The 19,995-nt window shown below is 39.9% G+C and overlaps 2 protein-coding genes across 6 annotated transcripts in view; one reads left to right on the top strand and one right to left on the bottom strand.

Moving 5' to 3' along the window:
* The window catches only part of serinc4 (serine incorporator 4), a 29,356-nt gene extending 17,802 nt beyond the window's left edge, over positions 1–11,554 (top strand). For all 3 annotated transcript variants that reach the window (XM_026150941.2, XM_026150857.2, XM_026151019.2), the window contains exons 8-11: positions 6,803–6,929; positions 7,077–7,189; positions 7,794–7,947; positions 8,042–11,554. In XM_026150941.2, the coding sequence (XP_026006726.1) occupies positions 6,803–6,929; positions 7,077–7,189; positions 7,794–7,947; positions 8,042–8,249 (602 nt within the window). In that variant the 3' untranslated portion in view covers positions 8,250–11,554. The remainder of the gene's footprint in view (positions 1–6,802; positions 6,930–7,076; positions 7,190–7,793; positions 7,948–8,041) is intronic.
* Positions 11,555–11,628: 74 nt separating this feature from the next.
* The window catches only part of adamtsl5 (ADAMTS like 5), a 63,731-nt gene continuing 55,364 nt past the window's right edge, over positions 11,629–19,995 (bottom strand). For 2 of the 3 annotated variants that reach the window (XM_026149923.2, XM_026149984.2), the window contains 4 exons: positions 18,500–18,698; positions 15,205–15,315; positions 14,069–14,140; positions 11,629–13,986 (listed from right to left, as the gene is read on the bottom strand). In XM_026149923.2, coding sequence (XP_026005708.2) covers positions 13,667–13,986; positions 14,069–14,140; positions 15,205–15,315; positions 18,500–18,698 — 702 coding nt within the window. In that variant the 3' untranslated portion in view covers positions 11,629–13,666. The remainder of the gene's footprint in view (positions 13,987–14,068; positions 14,141–15,204; positions 15,316–18,499; positions 18,699–19,995) is intronic. The other variant, XR_013909207.1, reaches the window with a different exon arrangement.

Raw genomic sequence — 19,995 nt, 5'->3', positions numbered from 1 at the left:
TAAAGCCTTTGAATGAAAACAAACGCTGTTGTCACAGTGATGTACACTGTCTTGTTGGTATATATGTATCAGTCTAATAAACTTAAACCTACACCATCCTCCCTATTCTGGTATTCTAAACTGCTTGGTCAACTTAACCTCCTGAACTATCTACAACCCATGGTGAAAACCTGAAATTAAGACAGAGAAGACTAGAGGGGAGACATGATCATTACTGATTACTGATGACAGATTTAGATATATTTTCATAAACCATTCATTTGCCACATCAATAAACAGCATGGCAGGGCAAAATATTTTTTCTAACATGGCAACCTTTAAAAAGTGAAAGGAGACAGAAAGACAGGTGAGAAAGAATAAAACTTAATTGACTTTTTGATGGCATTTTGCACACAGTACTGGTACAGTATCTAGAAAATGTGGGAAAATACTGGCATCATATGCAGTACTTAGCTACTTCTGAAGAAATTATGATGGGATCCTAAAAAAAATTACTATGTACAATAATGGATTTCTATACATTTGACATCAGATGAAAACATTTGTTGTAAGATTCAGATAATTATTTTTTAAAAGCGAAACATTTTAAATGAGAATAAAAAAGAAAAGTATTTCTTTGTGCCCCCCTCTCCCTGTTAATGCCTACCTGCCCCCCTGGCAAAACTTTGCTGCAGTTACCAGCTGTCAGCTACTTAGAAAAGGATCCTGGTGTTATTAGTCTCTCAGAAACAGTTCATAACTTCCCTTCAACTCGTTTATGTCACCTAAAGCAGCGGTCCCCAACCCCCGGGCCTAGGACCGGTCCGTGAGTCGTTTGGTAACGGGCTGCGAGAGTTGAGGCTCAGGTGTGAAATGTATGATTTTCAGGGTTTTTATCGTTTTCAGCGTTATTTTGTTATCGTTTTGATCGTTAACTCGGTTTTCCTGGGTCTTTTCACGTGTGTTATGAACAGTGTTGGGGAGTAACGGAATACATGTACCGCCGTTACGTATTTAAAATACAAAATATGAGTAACTGTATTCCGTTACAGTTACTGTTTAAAAAGGTGGTATTCAGAATACAGTTACTTTGTTGAAATAAATGGATTACACTGCGGTACTTTCCTGTTTCATATTGTCGCGGGTCAGGACTGTTTGGGTTTTGTTTGACAGCTACGTTCTGTTGTTCTAGGCGGCAGCACTACGGTTGCCATGGTTACATGGTGACGCTCTCTCTGCGTGTTTCCTGGGTGAGAGAGCGCCTTTTTGTTGTTGTTGTTGTGCTAAGCTAACAGGCAGAATGCTACAGACATAGCTCTAAAGAATGCAGCCTCATGGGCAGTGTAGTCCGTGCTGCAGGGAGAATGGACTGCCATACACGTTATGTGTCTGTGAGCGAGGGAGGGAGAAAAAGGGAAAGTACAGCTGTCATCGAGCAGAAACGGGAGCTGGAAGCATGTAAATATAATAATAACCACTGCAGCCAAGAAGAGTTCCTGACGAGCCCAGTTGTAAGTAAGCTATTAAGACTCGACTGTACGCTGTGTTCGTGTTTTCCTCCGAAACAATAAGTTCCGTTGGAGCAGTCTTTCAACGCCTCTCTCTGTCTCTCGCAAGAAAAGTTGACCCAGACAACAAAGTAAAGCTATTTTTCAGCTACGAGCCCAACACGGAACCCACGTATTAGCCAGAGGTCCCTTTACTACGGTTCGGAGCCGCGGACCTTCAGTAATAGTAATAAATCACATTCATGTAGTTGTAAACAGCATGATAATATATTAAATAATCCAAAGTATTCAGAATACGTTACTCTCATTGAGTAACGTAACGGAATACGTTACAAAATACATTTTGGGGCATGTATTCTGTATTCTGTAATCTGTAATGGAATACATTTTAAAAGTAACCTTCCCAACACTGGTTATGAATAAATCTTCTTTTTTTCGGTACCGGTACTAGTTTTATTTTGTTGTATTTATCCGCGACACATTAAAGGCCGGTCCGTGAAAATATTGTCGGGCATAAACCGGTCCGTGGTACAAAAAAGGTTGGAGACCGCTGACCTAAAAGGTAAACCTGTTTCTCCATCACCTGTTCAGCTCTGATGATTCAGTAAGGACATCTCCTGGTTTCATCTTCATGTTTCCTTCTCACCACAATCCAAACCGGTATCATGACCAGCAGCTTTTACAGCTGTGGCTCCAGCAAACATCAGCTGATACTAGAAATTAATATTAAATAAATTCTAACAACAGCTGATCAAGCTTAAATATGCTGCTGTTGTTTAGCGCGACATCCGCTGGTTTCCTCTTTCTGGCACAAAGTGGGCGATAAACAAACAAGAGAGAAAAGCCGATCAGCTGATCATTGATCAGTTTCATGATTGAAGTAGAAACAGGAGAGAGAGGGGAGAGAATGAGAGAAGAAGAGGCAGCTGACAGCAAAGACACAGAATAAATCCAGCTTTGTGTATTTTTTCATTGTAGCTGAAGTCCAGGACAAACTGTGTTCCTTCTCACCTCAATACGAAACGCGCAATATTTTCTCTGAATACCAGACTATTCCGTTTTTTACAGGACAGTTGGAAACTCTAATAACTAACCTTATAAATAAAATAAGATAAAACAAATTCAACATCAGTAACATCATAGCACCCGCCCAGCAGTATATAAACTCCATCATGCTAGCTAGTACGCAGTACGAGTTATTGTAACTGACTGTAAAAAGTCAGCATAACGAAAATAAACTCCACCTAAACTTGGTTTATATCTGACCAGATAGACTGCAGGTCATAACTTCTTACCTGAAGTTCAGTTCACCGCCTCGGGTCTCTGCTCCTCCTGCCTTTCCGTCATCCACCTGCCAGTGTGTTGCATCTGCTGGCCTCCACCACTTGCTAATGTTACTGAATTTGTGGAAGCTCCGCAATAGCCACCACCAAACAATTGAGTTATTTTTACACATCTCCCAGCATCTGGCCAATCCACCACCTTTCAGTGTTTATGCCGTTACGGGAAAAAAAATGAACCCCCCCCCCCCCCCCAAAACCCATTGGCCCATAAGAACGAAAAATCACCATGCCCGGTGGGCCGATGGCCAGTCCAGCTATGTGTGTGTGTGTGTGTGTGTGTGCATGTGGGGGGGTCTCGTTACTCTCTTCTTCGGCCTTTGTTTGAGTTGTGTGTTCCTGGAAGGCTTATTCTGCTCTATGAGCTCACCGTGACGCACACAGAGTAATCTGTATGTTTCTGAGAGAAAGAATTAGTGACTGAAAAGACACAACTCAAAGAGGGAGACATGCTCTTGCTGCTTTGGCAACTCCTGATCTGAGTGTACTTGTTTGTCTGTCTTTGTGGGGCCCGGCATTAAAGTTTAAAAAACTTTTGAAACTAAATGGAAACTAATGCAAGAACCAACAACAGTCTCTGTGAAGCTTATTTTGGTCACAGTAACATTGTTTTCAGCTCTGCCCCACCTGAGTGTAATCGTTCAGGTAGAAATATGGTTCAGAAATTACATGCCAGGCAACCAAGGTGTCAGTTTCTGAATTTTGCTCAGCATTGCTGTTAGGATTAGCGGCATCACTCCTGGGAAAGAGGGTGTCGGTACTGACGGCGTCAGTTTCACTGTTATTGGGATTAGGCTCGTCATTACTGTTATAAATGGAACTGTTGCTATGGTGATTTTCTGTTTGTGTCTGCAGCTCAGCTTTTCGAATGCGATTCAAGTATCCTTCACAGAGTTTCTTTGCTTTTTCTTCTACTATATTTTTGAGCTCATTCAAGTGGTTGCTCACCTCCTCTGAAAGAAGTTCTTCGTACACCCATCTGTAGTATGAGGGGCACCCTGAGGACTTGATGTTGTTGAACCGTCTCATAATACAAATGGGTTTCCAAAATTCGTAGATATTCCAAATAATGAAAAGCACACTCAAAACACCAAAGCCAATGTCCTACAAGGGAAGGCAGGAAAATGTTAAAACTTATTTATCTGTATGTTACATGAAATGCACAACTGCCAAAGATATCTATGAATATATATCTAAATCTATATAAATACATCTGTATGGTAGAGCTGTTAGAGAAACGCATTTTATCTTATTTTATTTACTTACCACTGACTCATTCTTATATGTAGCTTTGGTGTGCTTTTCCTCATTTGTCAGATTCTCCTTACAAACAATTCCTCTGTGGTTTCTACCAATGTTTGTTATCAGACAGATGTACCAGTCACCCTCAAGCAGAACAGCGCCTGCCCAAATGCCAGTCAGAAAGAAATATTTGGCCAAAAAAAAGCCAAAAAGCTGCATGTAATTACCACAACTACAATAGCGCTGATAATAAATCGTCTTTTTGTAGAAAGACTCAATTAAGGTGACTAAACAACTGAGGATTAAAGGTGGGAGAGCCATGAAGACTGCACCAGTTATATGTGAATGTGGATCGCAGGAACAAACATAGTCCTTGTCCAATAAGTACTGAAGCAGGATGATGCTCACAGCTTTAGTTAAGGGTGAAAAAAGTTTTTGAAGCAGCTCGACATGGTGAGTCATGCTTGCTGAAAAATGTCAAAAACTCTTGATGTAGTAGAAGAACAGTTCAGCTTTGAGACTCGATTTCATCCAGCTTTGTGCACTGCTAATGTGAGAGTGTTTTTCATACGATAACAGGGATTTTATTGTGTCTGCTGTGTTTTTAGGTGGGTGGGTTACAACCTGCACTTTTATACTTTCCATTTTGATATCTGTAGTCTATGAAAACACAATATATTCTACGTTTTACACAGAATGCAGATAGTTTCATCTCAATATTTAGTAAAATAATTTAAACCCAAAAATACTTTTCATCACTGCCTCTGCAAATTTGAACCATTGGGTCTGGTATGAAAGCACATGGCAGCTAGTCTATGTGTCTCTGCTGAATCCAGAGACAGGGATTTCTATTAACTGCCTACCCTTCCTATTCGTTGTTTCTAAGTTTGATAAACTTAGAGAGACTCCATTCGCACGACTAACATGCTGAGGATAAAAGGAGGCCCAGCCATGAAGACTGCATCATTTACATGTAAACCCGGGCTGCATGAGCAAAAATAATCCATGTCAAATACGTATTGCACAACGAGGAAGAAGGTTATGAGGATGATGCTCACAGCTTTTGATAAGAGTGAACTAAAATTTCCACGTGGTGTGCCATGACAGCTGAAAAATATTACAGCACAAAACTCTCAAAGCAGTTTCATCAAATTCTTTCTTGCAGCTTTGCTTTCTGCTAAAATCACAGGAAATATTCGGCATTTAGCGGGCCTGTGAGAACACTGCTGAACTGCTACTACAACGTGCCAGCCCTCTACCCCAGCAGTGGGGGTATAGTCCTTCTTTCGTTGGTGCACTACCCCCCCCCCCCCCCCCCCCCTTAGAACACACAGTGCAGGTTGGCAGAAGTCAGTTTTTTACAGTTTTATTTAAAGCGCAGTTTAAACATCAAAGTGTGTGCACACTGTAGAGAGCGAGAGCAGTAACCACAGGTTATGAAAACAAGCTGGGACAGGTGCCAACAGTTTCTGCTTCATTTCTTAGTTACTCTGATTTGGATACATCAACAACACCTTAGACAACAAGAACTGTAATAACTGCAAACCGTCCTTTTTACTGTTCAACAATAACAAAACAGAACATTTTCTTTGCGTAAATAATTCTCCTAACAGATCAAACGTCTGGCCACATAATTTGTGGAACAATTTATAACAAAATTATTTTAAATACACAAAATTACATCACCAAATGGCACGGTGTTTTAATTCCTGTGCATAAATATGCTTATTTATTCTTGATATTGCTGCAGTTACTTATTGTCACCAGATTGGTCATGTGATCCTCTGGACAAATGAGAGTTTAGAGAATAAAAAGTTTTGTGAAGGCCGGCTAACAGCAGCTAACAACAGAAAAGCTGAAGATGTTCAGCAAATGAGCGTCACCGACTCCTCGACTTGTATCATTGTTGTGAGCAAGACTGAGCAGATGTGCACAGCTGAGGTAAACAGCAGCCTGACAGGCTACACTCACTGCAGATCAACGCTGGCCAGGGCTCTTGGTCCTACAGCGGCCACCATAGCTAAGGATTAGAATTAGAATAGAATTCATGTCTATTGTCATTGCACACGTCACAAGTACAAGGCAACGAAATGCAGTTTGCATCCATCCACAAACTGCTTTAGCAATAATATAGATATATTACAGAATATGGAACTATTATAGGTATGGTACAATGTACACGGTATGAAGGTATGTTATGAATATACTATAAGTATGTACAGGCTACAGCTGTAGTGAGTGTACAGGCTATGTTAGCTTATACATATTAATAAACAGTTATATACAGTTGCAAACAGTTGTAGAATTATAATTATTGTATTTTACAGCATTTACAGTAGTGCAGTTAAGCTAAGTGAAATATGTGGATAATTTCTACAGAGGCTATATAAAGTGCTAGTGGTTGTGGGTGGTGGTTCAGTCCATGTTATTATTGTGTTTATTTAAAATCAGTACACAGTAGATCGAGAGTCCTTTGAAAAGATGTCATATTTTAATATTGAGTCAGTTACTGTGTTGGAGGAACTGTGACCGTATCATTTCCTCAGGGATTAATAAAGTATTCTGATAATAAAGATTTCTCTCTTTTTTTTTTAATATAAATTGTGATATTGTTTCATCTTCTGAACCTGTACTGTCAGTGTTCAGCCATTCATACATTATATAAACCAGCGTTTGAGTTTCCTGGTGTGATGCGATGGTAAAACTTAGCATGCTGTGTTATCTTTGTGTCAGTTGTGTACCAGGGCATGAACATGACCGTCTGTTACCCCAGTGTGGGACAAGATGGCATCCAGAAAGAAGGCAACGCTGTGGCCATAATTGGAGCCGCCATCATGTACTGCTGTGTGCTCTTTGCATGGTGAGTAAACACTTCATCTTTAGACAGAGTATCTGCATGATACAAAGAAGTGACTGAAAATGTCCTGTAAGCGTGCATTGCATTTTACATCACAGCCACATATCTCTGCTGGGGCAACAAATGTGTTGATGTCTAATTTCCCTCCAGTAATGAAGCTTCCTACCTGGCAGAGGTGTTCGGGCCATTTTGGATGATCAAAGTTTACCGCTATGAGTTCCAGAAAGCTACATGCTGTTTCTGCTGCCCTGAAGAAGAAGAAGGTGTGTACTAAAACACTTAACCTGGTTTCATTTGGTCCTTATGCTACATTTGACCATTTAAAAACTCTTCTTGCAACTAAATTAACTCCCTTAAAACTGAGGATGTAAAGGTAAGAGGTTGGTATCAACTTGTGTCAGTCTTTAACAAGAAGTGTGCAAATGTAAACTCTATGTTGAAGCACTTGCAGTTCTTCTAAAGACCAGCTCGATCCAGGATCACCAACAGCACCGGCAGACTTTTGAAACTGACACCTGACATCAGGAGCTAACGTTGTCCCGCTGATGGGCACTGGAGATTTATTGATTGAGTTTAAATACAAAAGCTGCAACCATTGTTAGCCAATCCTTACACTTGATGATACAAATGTTACAGCAGAATAATGTTTTCCACTTGTTTACTAAATGCAGATTATGGTAGGCCAGGTGGTTCTTTGTCATGTTTCAACCATGCTCACTGTGACTCAGTGCTCTCTCTCATAAATGATTGTGTGTGCAGAAGAAAAAAACACCTTTGCTGTTGTGTAATCCTAACTATGCCTCACAGTTGATGCTACAGTGGACTGATGGTTCTGCAGTAACCAGCATATCACTTGTAATCTTCCAGCTGAAGAAGATTTTGCGATTGATGACGAGAACAAAGGCTGTCAGAAGGTTATTCACAACGAGACACAGAGGGTGGCTTACAGCTACTTCTTCTTTCATTTTGTCTTCTTCCTGGCCTCGCTGTACGTCATGATGACCCTCACTAACTGGTTCAGGTTAGTAAGTGACAGTTCTAGACATTGTTCTCATACATATATATTTTACATTTCTGAGATGTTTCTTTTGTAATCTGTGCCGTCTTCTCCCCAGTTACGAGTCAGCAGTGCTGGAGACCACTTTCACCCACGGCAGCTGGTCTACCTTCTGGGTGAAGATGTCGTCCTGCTGGGCCTGTGTGATCCTCTACCTCTGGCTCCTGCTGGGCCCTTTGTGCAGCTGTCAGAACGAATCCAGACCTCGCCGATCACGCATCAAACGCCGCTCAACATCGTCCCGCCATGTCACTGTCAGTGTCTGACACTCAGGAAGTAGCCTGGCAGGAGAAGAGTGGACAAGAGGTCAGGTGTCGGAGGGCCTCCCCGTGTTGCCCAGCAGGAGGAAATTTTCAGGCGTGGAGGTCACTGGGGTGAGGGGTCAAAGACTCACGGTGTTGTGAGAGAAACCCACGGGTGGTGCCCCTGCTGACATGTGAAGAACTGGGCACAGGCCTGATGTCACAGGCTTGATACCCTAAACCACTAACAAGGATGTAACTGTGGTTTAGAAGCACATTACAATATGAATTGCCAAAGGGATCAGAAATGAACTCTCACTCAGTATACTGGGTATCGCAGTAAGAGGGTAGGTGTAAAGATTTTGAATGTTTCATTTTAGTATTTTTATTATTTTTGCAGTATGTAGACACTTAAAATTGTAAGAGAGAACACTGTTTATGTATTTGCTAGATTACTATTTCAGAGGCGCATGTCCCTAACATTTAAAACTGTTTCATGTATATCAAATAAAGAATTTGCCCTAAAGCACAGAGCCTTTTTAGCCCTATGACAAATAATTGAGGGTTATGGAGCATGAACAAATCTTTCAAATTCTGCAAAAACACAAACAGTTTAAGAACTACCTATAAAGCAACACGTTTTCCTACCGACACATTTACAGTTCAATCTGTGCAGTAACTTTGAATCTTTTTGTACATCTAATCTCTCTCCTCCGCATACAACTGCAAACCTGAAAAAAAGGTCACATTACACATAACTACACTTGACCCACTCATCTTTCATCTAAAATAACGTCATGCATACATACAAACAAGCATAATCCAGTCATCTTGAAAGAAAGAAAAATGCACATGAGACTGGCTCCATATAAAACAAGGCATTCCCGACAGACCCATGTGAAAATCTTCAAGTTTACATCAGTAATAACTAACCTTTTATCTTTTATTAGTTAACTTTATCCAATTTGAAGATGATGTAGACGCTGCCTTGATGTCTGTAGTGGTCAGTGCAGAGCGTAACTGCTATAGCAGTAGCATAGCAGTAATCAGCTCCTTCATTGTGAGGACAGTTACAACTGCCTGATGTGTGTGGTTGCCAGTCCAACATGAGGGATTCTCCAGTCTCGGTTAACCAGATGGTAGCTGCAAACACACCCTAAAAAACTCGTTCTTTTTAGCTTAACATCTTGATTAGAAATCGCTAACACATTAGCCTAGCTTTTCCAGCCTAGCTTTTCCCCATGCTGCCAGTTGTAAAGGTAAGCTAAAGCCAGTAAACTTCTGGCTTTAGTTTGTTAATGCACAGACACAAAAGTGTTGGTGATCTTCTCAATAGGGATGGGTATTGATAAGATTTTCACGATTCCGATTCCATTTTCGATTCTGTTTAACGATTCGATTCTTTATCGATTCTCTTATCGATTCTTTTAAAAAAAGGAGAACACTAAGGTCGATTAGCTTAGAACTTTGTTTTATATCTTCTCTTTGAACAAGATAGAAATTTAGGAGTAACATGGCCTTACAAACCCAACAGTGAGATCTTAAGAGATCCACAGCCTACGGCTTTTCAATGGGGTGTCACAGGGTCCCCTGGAAAAGAAATTGTAAATGTAAAATAATAAAATAAATATTCTTCTGTAGCAATAACAAAGTATAACATAAATTATTCTGTAGCAATTACACAAGAATATCCAGTAATATCCCTGCCTACAATTAAACACATTCACTTACCGAAAATCGGGGGCATCTGCTGTGGCAAATGGGTGCAAGCCTTTTACCACAAACTTAGTCACTGCTCGTGACATTCGTCTATCCTGGCCTGAAAGGAGACGCTACCGGTAGACTGCAGCGAGAACTGCCAGCGACTGAGCCAGACTCTGTCTGTCTCTCTCATCATGGTCACCTAAACGCACAGTAATGGCAGGTTTAGTAATAAGGCAGATCGCGCTAACATAATATGCACTGTTAGTTGATTATTTACCTGCCGCAGTAACGGGAGAGGGCGTGCAAACGTTACCGCTGCTGCTGGGTTGAGATTCACGACATTCATTTAAGGTCATCGCGTGTTTTGTGAGCAAATGCTTTTGCATATTCGTAGTGTTTCCTCCCTTAAATGAAATATCTACTTTGCAAGTATTGCAAGTGGCCCTGTTGTCATCCGTTCTCGTAAAGTATAATCAAACTTTTGAGCGTTTGAGCCGCCATGTTTCCTGCCAGGTAAATGATGCTCCGCAATGTGGTGACGTCATTCGGGGCGACTGGAATCGATAAGGGAATCGTTTGCAAAAATGGCAAACAATTCCAAGGAATTCAAACAGTGGGAACCGGTTCTCAACAAGAACCGGTTTTCGATACCCATCCCTATTTCTCAATAAACGATAAACAAATCCATCCAGCACAGAATGTGAGCTTTATTTCATGTAGCGCTAACGAAACCAGAAAATGTACAAACAACATCAGTTTATTCTTTTAATTCATTCATAGCTTCCCACTTCTGTTTGATGCGGCAGCTCTTGATTCGTTTTCCACACAAACCCAAAGAAAGATTTGTTCATGTGTTAAATTAAATTCTGAAAAAGATCATGTCTGCATTGTTTCATCAGAATTTGATCTTTAAATACTCTGAGACAAAGTTTACTAAAACAATTGAGAGGCAGCTAAGTAGAATTACATGATTTTTTTTTAACGATTAACTGAAGACGTGTTAAAATGACATAATTCACTTCTGTATTTCACAATAATTATCCAGATACGTTTATTTATTGTTTACATTTATTTTTGCAAATTGTGAAGCAATTTTAAAAACTTAAAAAAATAAATCCAGGAGTGCTTAAAAAGTATTAAAAATGCAGAAGGGATAGAAGCTTCCTGTCTCATGCCTTCAAATGAAGTAATCATGTCTGCAAGAGCGAGTTTGAAATATGTTGTGCATCTAACATAGCCCCGCTCCATCCCACAAAAGGTCTCGTTGATGTAAGTATATGAAGCCTAGGACTGGTTTCCAATAGTCCCTGTTCAAATGAAGGGAAACTGAGCCAAGTGTCTGTGATGACTCACATACAGTTAATGAGCAGGAACCAGGCTTAGTAAAAAACAATTTTATATATATATATATATATATATATATATATATATATATATATATATATATATATTTATATATGTGTGTGTGTGTGTGTGTATATATATATGTATATGTGTATATATATGTCTGTATATGTATATATGTGTATGTGTGTGTGTATAAAGTTGTATTAGCCACTGTTTAGTGCTTCCTTTGGTGTAGATGTAAAGGGTTTTTGTAAATACAGTTGTCTTACGGATGTTAATTTTTTCTCATTTGTTATTTTACATTGGTTGGTCTTTGAATACACACGCACATTATAAAGACAAAGAGAGTCTCTTTGGCACATATACATACAGTATATTAGGTTCAAAAGCAAATATGATATTTTTAATCCACAACACAATAAGCAGAGTTCAACCATTTAACTCATTACAAGGTTTCTTAAAACAGTTATAATCAGTTATATTGTAGTACATTTGTAGCTAATCAGCGCCACACAATAAAATACTGTATATTTATTTTCTGTAAGTATCAAAGGCCAGACCTGATTTAACATACTCTAACAAATGAATACAGCAAATAAGCAACGTTATGAAAGACATTACACAGCTGACACAAAATTATTGTGTTATGATTAAAGCTTATTTTTCATACATGAACACTGTGAAACAATCTGTTATTAGATATCACCAGTCAAAGATAAAGCATCTAATTCAGTCTGTCGTGACTGCTGTTTCAGGTTTTTCCCATTGTCTGTAGTGTAAGGACAGGTCACACCACAGTTTGAGTAGTGAAGTTAGTGTCTGCATTATATTCTGGTCTATTGTCTGAGAAAGGACTACGCAGTGAGAAGAACTGGAATTACTTTTACTCTGGACAGGTAGCCAGTCTGTCGATCTTCTTAAAGACTTCCAAACCTCCATGTTGGAAAAATCTCTCTGATTAACTTGTGAATCACAAACTATCACATCAAATTAATGCTGCAAGAACCACATCCTTGATTAGATTGACAGTGTTTATTTAAAGAGAGTGGCAGATGGAATAAAGATAGCTCTAGACCTGAGTCTGTGGACTGGGGAAGGCCTCAGAGCTAGACCTGAGTCTGTGGACTGGGGAAGGCCTCAGGGAGAACTGGCAGGAGCTTTTGGGCCAAGCATTGTGTGGGTTGGCAAGCGTGAAAATGAAAGGAAATGTTCAAGAAAACCATACAACCATGGGACCAGAGGGGAAGTGTATGAGGTGTGGTCCCACTCCTGAAATTCAGATAAATTATTTCAAAAAAGAAAAAAAGACAATGAAACAGCCCCATTGTTGGGATTAAATATTTTACAGTGCCTCAATAATGCACTGGTGAACAACCTTCAGTTGTTCATCTGATATCGGTCCACTCATGTTCACTAATTATGGCTTGTTATTATGGTACCCCGCTTCTCAGCCCACTTACAGACTGGCGACCTGTCCGGGTGTGCCCCGCCTCTCGCACTATGACTAGTCTAAAGCAGGTGAGCAGCAGCTGCTCCACAGAGCTGAGTTTGGCACACAGTATACCTTATTCCAGGTGAGATTGTTTTCATCAACATCCCAGGATTAGCATCTGAAAACGTGATTGTTGGAAACCCAGCTTTGCATTCTGTCCCCTTTCTCATAATGAAGTGTCTTTATTTGATCATGTAGTGTAATATTTAATGACAGCTCTAATTTTTTAAAACCTCGTCACCACTAATATCTTCGGATATCTGTAATCTAAGTTGCTGTCTCGATGCTGTAATGAACCTATAAGTTGAATTTGACTTATTGTTTTGGTGCTGTCGATCAACCCTTGATGACATCTCGCTAGCCAATGAGCTGGAGGTTTCATATCACATATGCTATTTGAAAATAGTATGACCAAGATTTACAAAACAGATCAAAACATATATTCAGAACAACCCAAAATAGGTGACTGAGCCATTCTCCCACAGACTTTGATAGGATCAGAAGTTATTTTGAAACCACAGCTATCGCCATGTGCTTCCTGTCATACAAAATTCTGGTTTTTAGGCATTTTTTCAGAAATACTAAAGAGAAAAAGGAGAAAATTATTCAAAGTGGATTCTTCTTTTACACAAAAACAAATATAATATAAAAATATATGATGGCTGTGGGAAATAGCCACAATAAAAAGGCCATTTCAGTCAGTTTTTCTCTTTGGTGTTTTTAAAGGTGGCACAAGTGTCACCTAAAGTGCTCTAAATTGTACAGTAAGCTGATCAGGCTTTTAAATAATCGTGGACTCTCAGTATTTCTGGAATACATGCATCACAAGGAATCTGATGTTGGTTTAAAGGTCCAGAAATGTTATATCTGAGTAAAGCGTGCGACAACACTCATCCCCTCAGTTCTGTTTGGGTCCTCTGTTGCTGCAGAGCCTTTCAAGCGGCCATAACAGTTCATCCTCTCTGGGTCTGTATGGCACCACATAGCTCTCCTCTTCAAGCAGAATTCGGTTTAATGTGCGCTCATAATTAATGTGACGTCGCGCCATAAAGATATACTGTTTCCCTACTTCCAGGTTAGGGCAGTCGCACACATTAGGGACCCACAGGAACTCCCGGTGCTCCAGGCGGAACCGGTTCCGGTAGGTGTGGATGATCTGGACGTCGTAACGAGTTTCCTCACCTCGTTGCAGCTTCAAAAGGACTCTTGCCCGGAAAACTAAAATAAAATAGCGATACTAATACAGCTGTATGTGGTAACAAGCCACTAAAAACAGCAAAAATAGAATATGTAGTCTTACCAAAGTCCTTCTGGCAATACTGTCTCTGGCGTTCTCGTCGACCTTTAACACGCTGGCATTTGCCACAATGCCCTGAAGGATATGGCAACCGCAAATTAGTTCAGACAATTGCAGACATAAATAAAAATATGTCTCATAGAAATACACCCCATGGAATTAGATGAAAAACATTAATTAGTCTTTAATTCGTGTTTCTGCCATTTAGAAGATAGTGATCCTTTTGTGACAGCCAAAAATGGCCATTGTAATAAATTCATCCCGGATGAACCCCCACTTGCCAAAAACGGGCCACAAGACAAAAAGGGAGACATACACAAATACTTATTAATAGACTATTTATTTTAAATGAAAGACACAAGAAGAGACGCTAAACTAACCATCGTGTGTGGTTAGTACAATCATTTGTGTAAATGGGTGAATAAGGTGTCTGCAGTTTTCTCAGGGGTAAGAAACAACTGAGCTCTGAGGACGTTGATAGTGCACAGGCACAGGAGCCCCATGCCAACAGATGTAACCTGCCACTCAAAGCCAAAAGGAGGGAAGGATGGAGTGGGTCATCACACACAGGCTTGGATGAGAGCCACACTGAAGGTACGTCAACACTAAAGGTGGTACTATCAAATGTTTCTTTTTAAAGGTACTTGGCTAGTAGGTTGTTCTCAGTAACTCAGATAACTTGCCACAGTTCCTCTGTGAATGTGGTCCCAGTGCCAAAACTAGGACTGGTCACAATGACTGATGCCAAAAACTTTGACCCCAAAGATGGAGCCATAACCAAAGACAGCTGCAGTCTACAGATTCTCTCTGCGATGATATTATTCTCAAGGACGTTAGCCACACTTCTGCTGTGCAGTTATCAAGTGTTGCATATACTGAAATGTCAAAGGTATCAAGTTCTTTTTTCTCTTAATGTCAGACTGATTGTTGAGATCACGGCTATGTGGGGTCTTAGCAAAATACACAAGACCTCTTGTTATTCTTGTGCTTCAAGCTGTTTTTTATTACTCTAGCTTGGAGTTAATGTGGCATTTGGCCTTGGCACATATTTGGGACTGATCTAATTTATAGGGTACATGAAGTTTTAAAAAATACCAGTTTTAGCTTGTTGAGTGATGTGATGGGTTGCTTGAACATACTTTCAGGTGAGGGCTGAGGGAGGAAATTTCTACGGTTCTCGTCCCGCTCCAGACGAGGCAGGATGGGCTGGTGGGGACGCTGGTGGTGTGGTGGCTTCACTGGCTGTAAAACTAGAAGAGACAAAATCAACACACTAATATCAACATGATTTTTCAAATCCTTGGGCATCTTACAATTGGCTGTTTCTCTATGTATTGCAACCACAATCACTTTGGGCTCCAAAGCAAAAACATGGAAGAGACCAAAAACTGGTCTGAGTCTAAAACTGGTCAGTGATGTCACGGTGGCTATTTTCATCTTTTATATACAGTCTATAGTCAAGGTTGATCCACTTTTTTTTAACCTATTTTTGATTATTACTTATATTTCGTTGCTTTCGTTTTTTATTTTATTAAGTTTATTTTATTAAGTTTAGGCAACAAACCTCTGGATTTAAGAGTGGGAAGTTGTGCCTTCATTCCATTTTATCCAGCACTAATGAAAAACCTATAGCTGTGTACTAGAAAGGCAAACTCTTCCTCTGGAACTCCATTTCCATTGGCTATAAAAACATATTTTATGTCGTGTTGTGGCTTAAATGTTTGCTGTTGTTCATTTCATTTTGGATAATGATCAACAGGCATGCACTGATATTACAGCCTATCAGTTAACAGTGTTTTTCATTATATATATAACACAACAGGAAACATTATTTGAATATATTAATGAAATGAGAGAGCAGCAACTTTTTCTCTCTCTTTTTTTCCCCTTTCAATTATAAGTTAAAAAATGTGAAAGCAATGCCATACTACTGTTATGTTCAATTGCTTTCTCAATAAAAGAGATCATGATTGAAAAAAAAAAAGAAATGACAGAGCAGCTTAAAAATCCACGATGTGTCTCCGTTATTCAACTTCACATTACATATCTAAAACTAAACCTGGCATTGTAAAAGATAAAATATATAAAAAACCTGCATCATACAGTCTGTTTTGCTTCGGCAAAAAAAAATTCATTCTGACTTTATTATGTATCATTGCGACCTGAAGAGTCCCGTTTTTATCTAATAAACAATCAAAATACTATTTCTGTCAATGATATGAGTTCTGCCTTTGGCAGAAATTCCCCTGCTGGAAAATGTTTTCCAGAGAGGCTACTTAGATTTATTGCAGGGTCGGATGGAGTCTGACAAGAAGGCATGGCTCCTCGGGCTCAGTGCAGATTCCCATGTGAATATTTAAGGAGAGATTGAACACATGTGTACTGTGTACTGTAATCCTGAAACTTACACCAGCTGTGTTTCTCAGCAGCAACCAGGCCAGCCTGCAGATAAACTATTTTAAAATCAAATGGGACCTGAATATGGATTCTTTTCAGCCCTTCATCCACTGTGAGTGTTTTCACTTATTCAGCTGAATTAGAACTTCTGTAAGGGTGCTGTGTGCACGCCTTTAGGTTTGCTGCCACTCGTCTGACAACTTCCTCTGTCAGACAATAAAATGCACTCATGAGCTAATCTTGGCTTTATATTTATCTCTGAAAGGAGTCACTCAGCCAATATTTCTGAGTTAGTTTCATCCCATGCTGCTGATTAAAGATGCATAAATATGTCCAAAGTAATTTATTACATATTCATTAGGTTACTCAGAAATGTGTACTTTCTGCATTTTCAAGTACTTTGCAGAGTGGTCAGCAATCTGCTATTTTCAGCATTACCACAAGTTTGTTTGTTAATTTAGCATCATTAGCGTTGCTTTATCAATTTATAAAGTCAGTGAGGAGCATCTATTGTTTCAGTTGTGTTTTTTTGTGACTTGCGTGTCTACTGCAGAGGGCATGAATGAATAGGCTGTGTCTCAGAAGGACATAGAACATGAATAACATGTTATAGTCTGACTTCAAACGAGCACCTGAGAGCATAAACACATCATAATTCCTGAAAAAACAGAGGAATGTAGCAAAACAGGCATTTTCAGCCTCAGATTTGTGCAGAATCAAACTTGTTTTTCATCCCCTGCTGGTGATTAGAAGAAATTATAATTTCTTTCTGTATTTTTACACACATTCTGTATCTGCGGTTTAAAGTGAGCACTTGCATCTGTACAGATACAGCTCTTAAATGGCTGTTAATGGCACACTTGTTATTAATCTCTCTCTCCTCCACAGCATGTCTTTATCCTGTCTTCCTTCTCTCACCCCAACCAATCACAGCAGATGGCCCCGCCCCTCCCTGAGCCTGGTTCTGCCGGAGGTTACTTCTTGTTAAAAGGGAGTTTTTCCTTCCCACTGTCACCAAAGTGCTTGCTCATAGGGGGTCATATGATTGTTGGGTTTTTCCTCTGTATCTATTACTGTAGGGTCGACCTTACAGTGTAAAGTGTCTTGAGGCGACTGTTGTTGTGATTTGGCGCTATATAAATGCAATTGAACTGACATTTTTTTTGTAGATGAGCTTTACTAACCACTGAATAATTCGGCTGCATTTTTACTTTCAAAGCATAACCGTGTGGGGTTATTTTTGTTTCTGCATGTGGCTGAAACAGCCTCTGTTTCTGGAATAAATCCATCCGTCACACAGATCACAAAGAGTCTGATGGTGATCCATGTAAACTGAGTATAAACTACTGTAAATGTTTAGTGCTATTACTGCAGACTGCAGAGACTGCACAGGACCAAAGCCTTAGTTTTCTTCTTTTTCTTTTTGTAACCTGGATTTCCCTGATGACTGCTCGTTGCCCAGTAATATAAAGTGAACAGAGAACACTTGTAAGTGAGTGCTGTACATGTATGTACAATACTTGGTGATGAGAAAACACTGCTTTGCATCATAGCTAGCATTCAGTTACTGAAAAGTGACAACCAAAGACCAATGGTGTTGTAGGTATTTGTGGAATGACACAATGAATCTGTCTGGTTCTGGTAACAGATCCACAGCACAACACCACAGAAGGCAGCATTTATGACGTTGGAAAGATAGCACAAAGTCCATTTTAGCTGTTATCATTAAAGAAACAATAAAAAACACTGTATTCATGTAAGTATCTGCTCAGTATAGGGCAGATGGTCTGAATGTTGCTGACGGCACACTCTTTCATGAGTTTCTCCCCTTACAGGAATGACTGGCAGAAATTTCTTTAATGTGGTACTTGTGTGTTTTTAAAGGCAGCCTAAAATTTCTTCTCAACCTGAACTGAGCTTTAAGTAACATGAGGTTGTTTGAGAGGTTGACTGACTTACAGTTTACTGACTTACTAAACTAATGGTTTAATGTATGAATCTGTTTCACGAGAATTAAAGAGAGTATATGGGCCTTACACCAGTGAGGTCGGGGGGTGTTTTGTGGAACCCTGGTAGTGGTGGTTGTGGCTGAAGCAGTGGGCTGACTCCAGGGTAGGTAGCTGGCAGTATGGTGAGCCTGTCGCAGTGGGCTCCTCCTCCCGTGGAAGAGAGCATACTGGTCTGGTGGGAGCCAATACTCGTACTCAATCCCCGGGTTTCTGTCTGTTGCCAGAACCTGCACACAAGTGAACAGTTCAGAGTGGCATGGAGAAAAAGAAAAATAGCAAGCTATCAGTCAGGACCATTAGAGCCAAAGGAAGATTTCTATTTCTATCTGCAGTAACCGGATTCTTTCACCGAGCTGACATATACTCTTTCCAAAATGTTTGGGCTAACTCCAAGAAAAAGTCTTTGACTAGCTTCCTCGTTCTCATTTCTATTTTGTTGTTAGTCATCTTGTTATCAGTACATGTGCCCAGATACTTGAAGCTACTCCCACAGACTGACCAGAAATTGAAGGACCTGTCATCAGGCCTGTGTAATTCACCGTCTTGATGCTCAATCATCCAGGTAAGTAAATCTCCAAAGGTTGATTCTGTTCATCTGGACGTTTTCAGTGGGAGAAACGTTTCGTCACTCATCCAAGTGACTTCTTCAGTCTCAGCTGACTGCAGGTTTCCAATCTTATAAACAGTACATTTGCATAATGACTGAAACCAGCTGAAAACGCTACGTCCAGATGAACAGAATCAACCTTTGGAGACTGTGTAATTCACATTTTGTGAACCTTAAACATCAACTAATAATGGATTATCAGTTAGAATTCCAATCTCCTTCCTCAGTCCTCACCTGGAAATATGTTCAAATTCTAATCCATCGAATCCGTCTTGTTGTTGTTGTTGTATTAAAGTCAGATTGACAAATAGCATCTTTTTACTGTATGTGACATGCAGCTGTATTAAATAAAATCATGTTGCATCTTCTGTGCCCCTTTGTGGTTTATATACAAACTGCAAGGATCCGACTGATCCACTACAGCTGAGGTAAGATGTTCACTAACCACTTGTGCCACATATTTAGCCAGGACAAGTCAAAAGTTAAAGCACCTAGATGAAAGTCACCAAGGGCTTTTGGGAAGTGCTTTAATTATAGAAGTCTTCCATATATTTGGGAATGCGCATGCATTTAACAAAAACTGAAACAGTCTGGTCAAACTGCTGCCCAGATGCTTTATGTGGTTTAATCCTCAACAGTTACAAACTGGGACAGATGACCAGTTGGCTCTGAGCTACATCAGCCATTATGGTACTGGTACCTTTACCTTTAAAGCTGTGGCGTGTCCAGCCCAACCAGACTGGCCACCCCAGGTGCCACCCGAAGCTAAAACAATAAGTGAATCGAGTTTGAATGAGTCACTCACCAAAATAAATCGGGTGTTTTGAGTCATTTGAGTCACTGAGTCAGTTGCTAGGAGAGTGCAAAAAATGTACATTTTCACTCAAACTTAATTTGTTTGTCTTTTCATGTAAACC

Source organism: Astatotilapia calliptera, chromosome 1, assembly GCF_964374335.1.
Source record: "Astatotilapia calliptera chromosome 1, fAstCal68.1, whole genome shotgun sequence".
NCBI classification, from domain to species: Eukaryota; Metazoa; Chordata; class Actinopteri; order Cichliformes; family Cichlidae; genus Astatotilapia; species Astatotilapia calliptera.
This window is presented reverse-complemented; position numbering and strand designations above follow the sequence as displayed.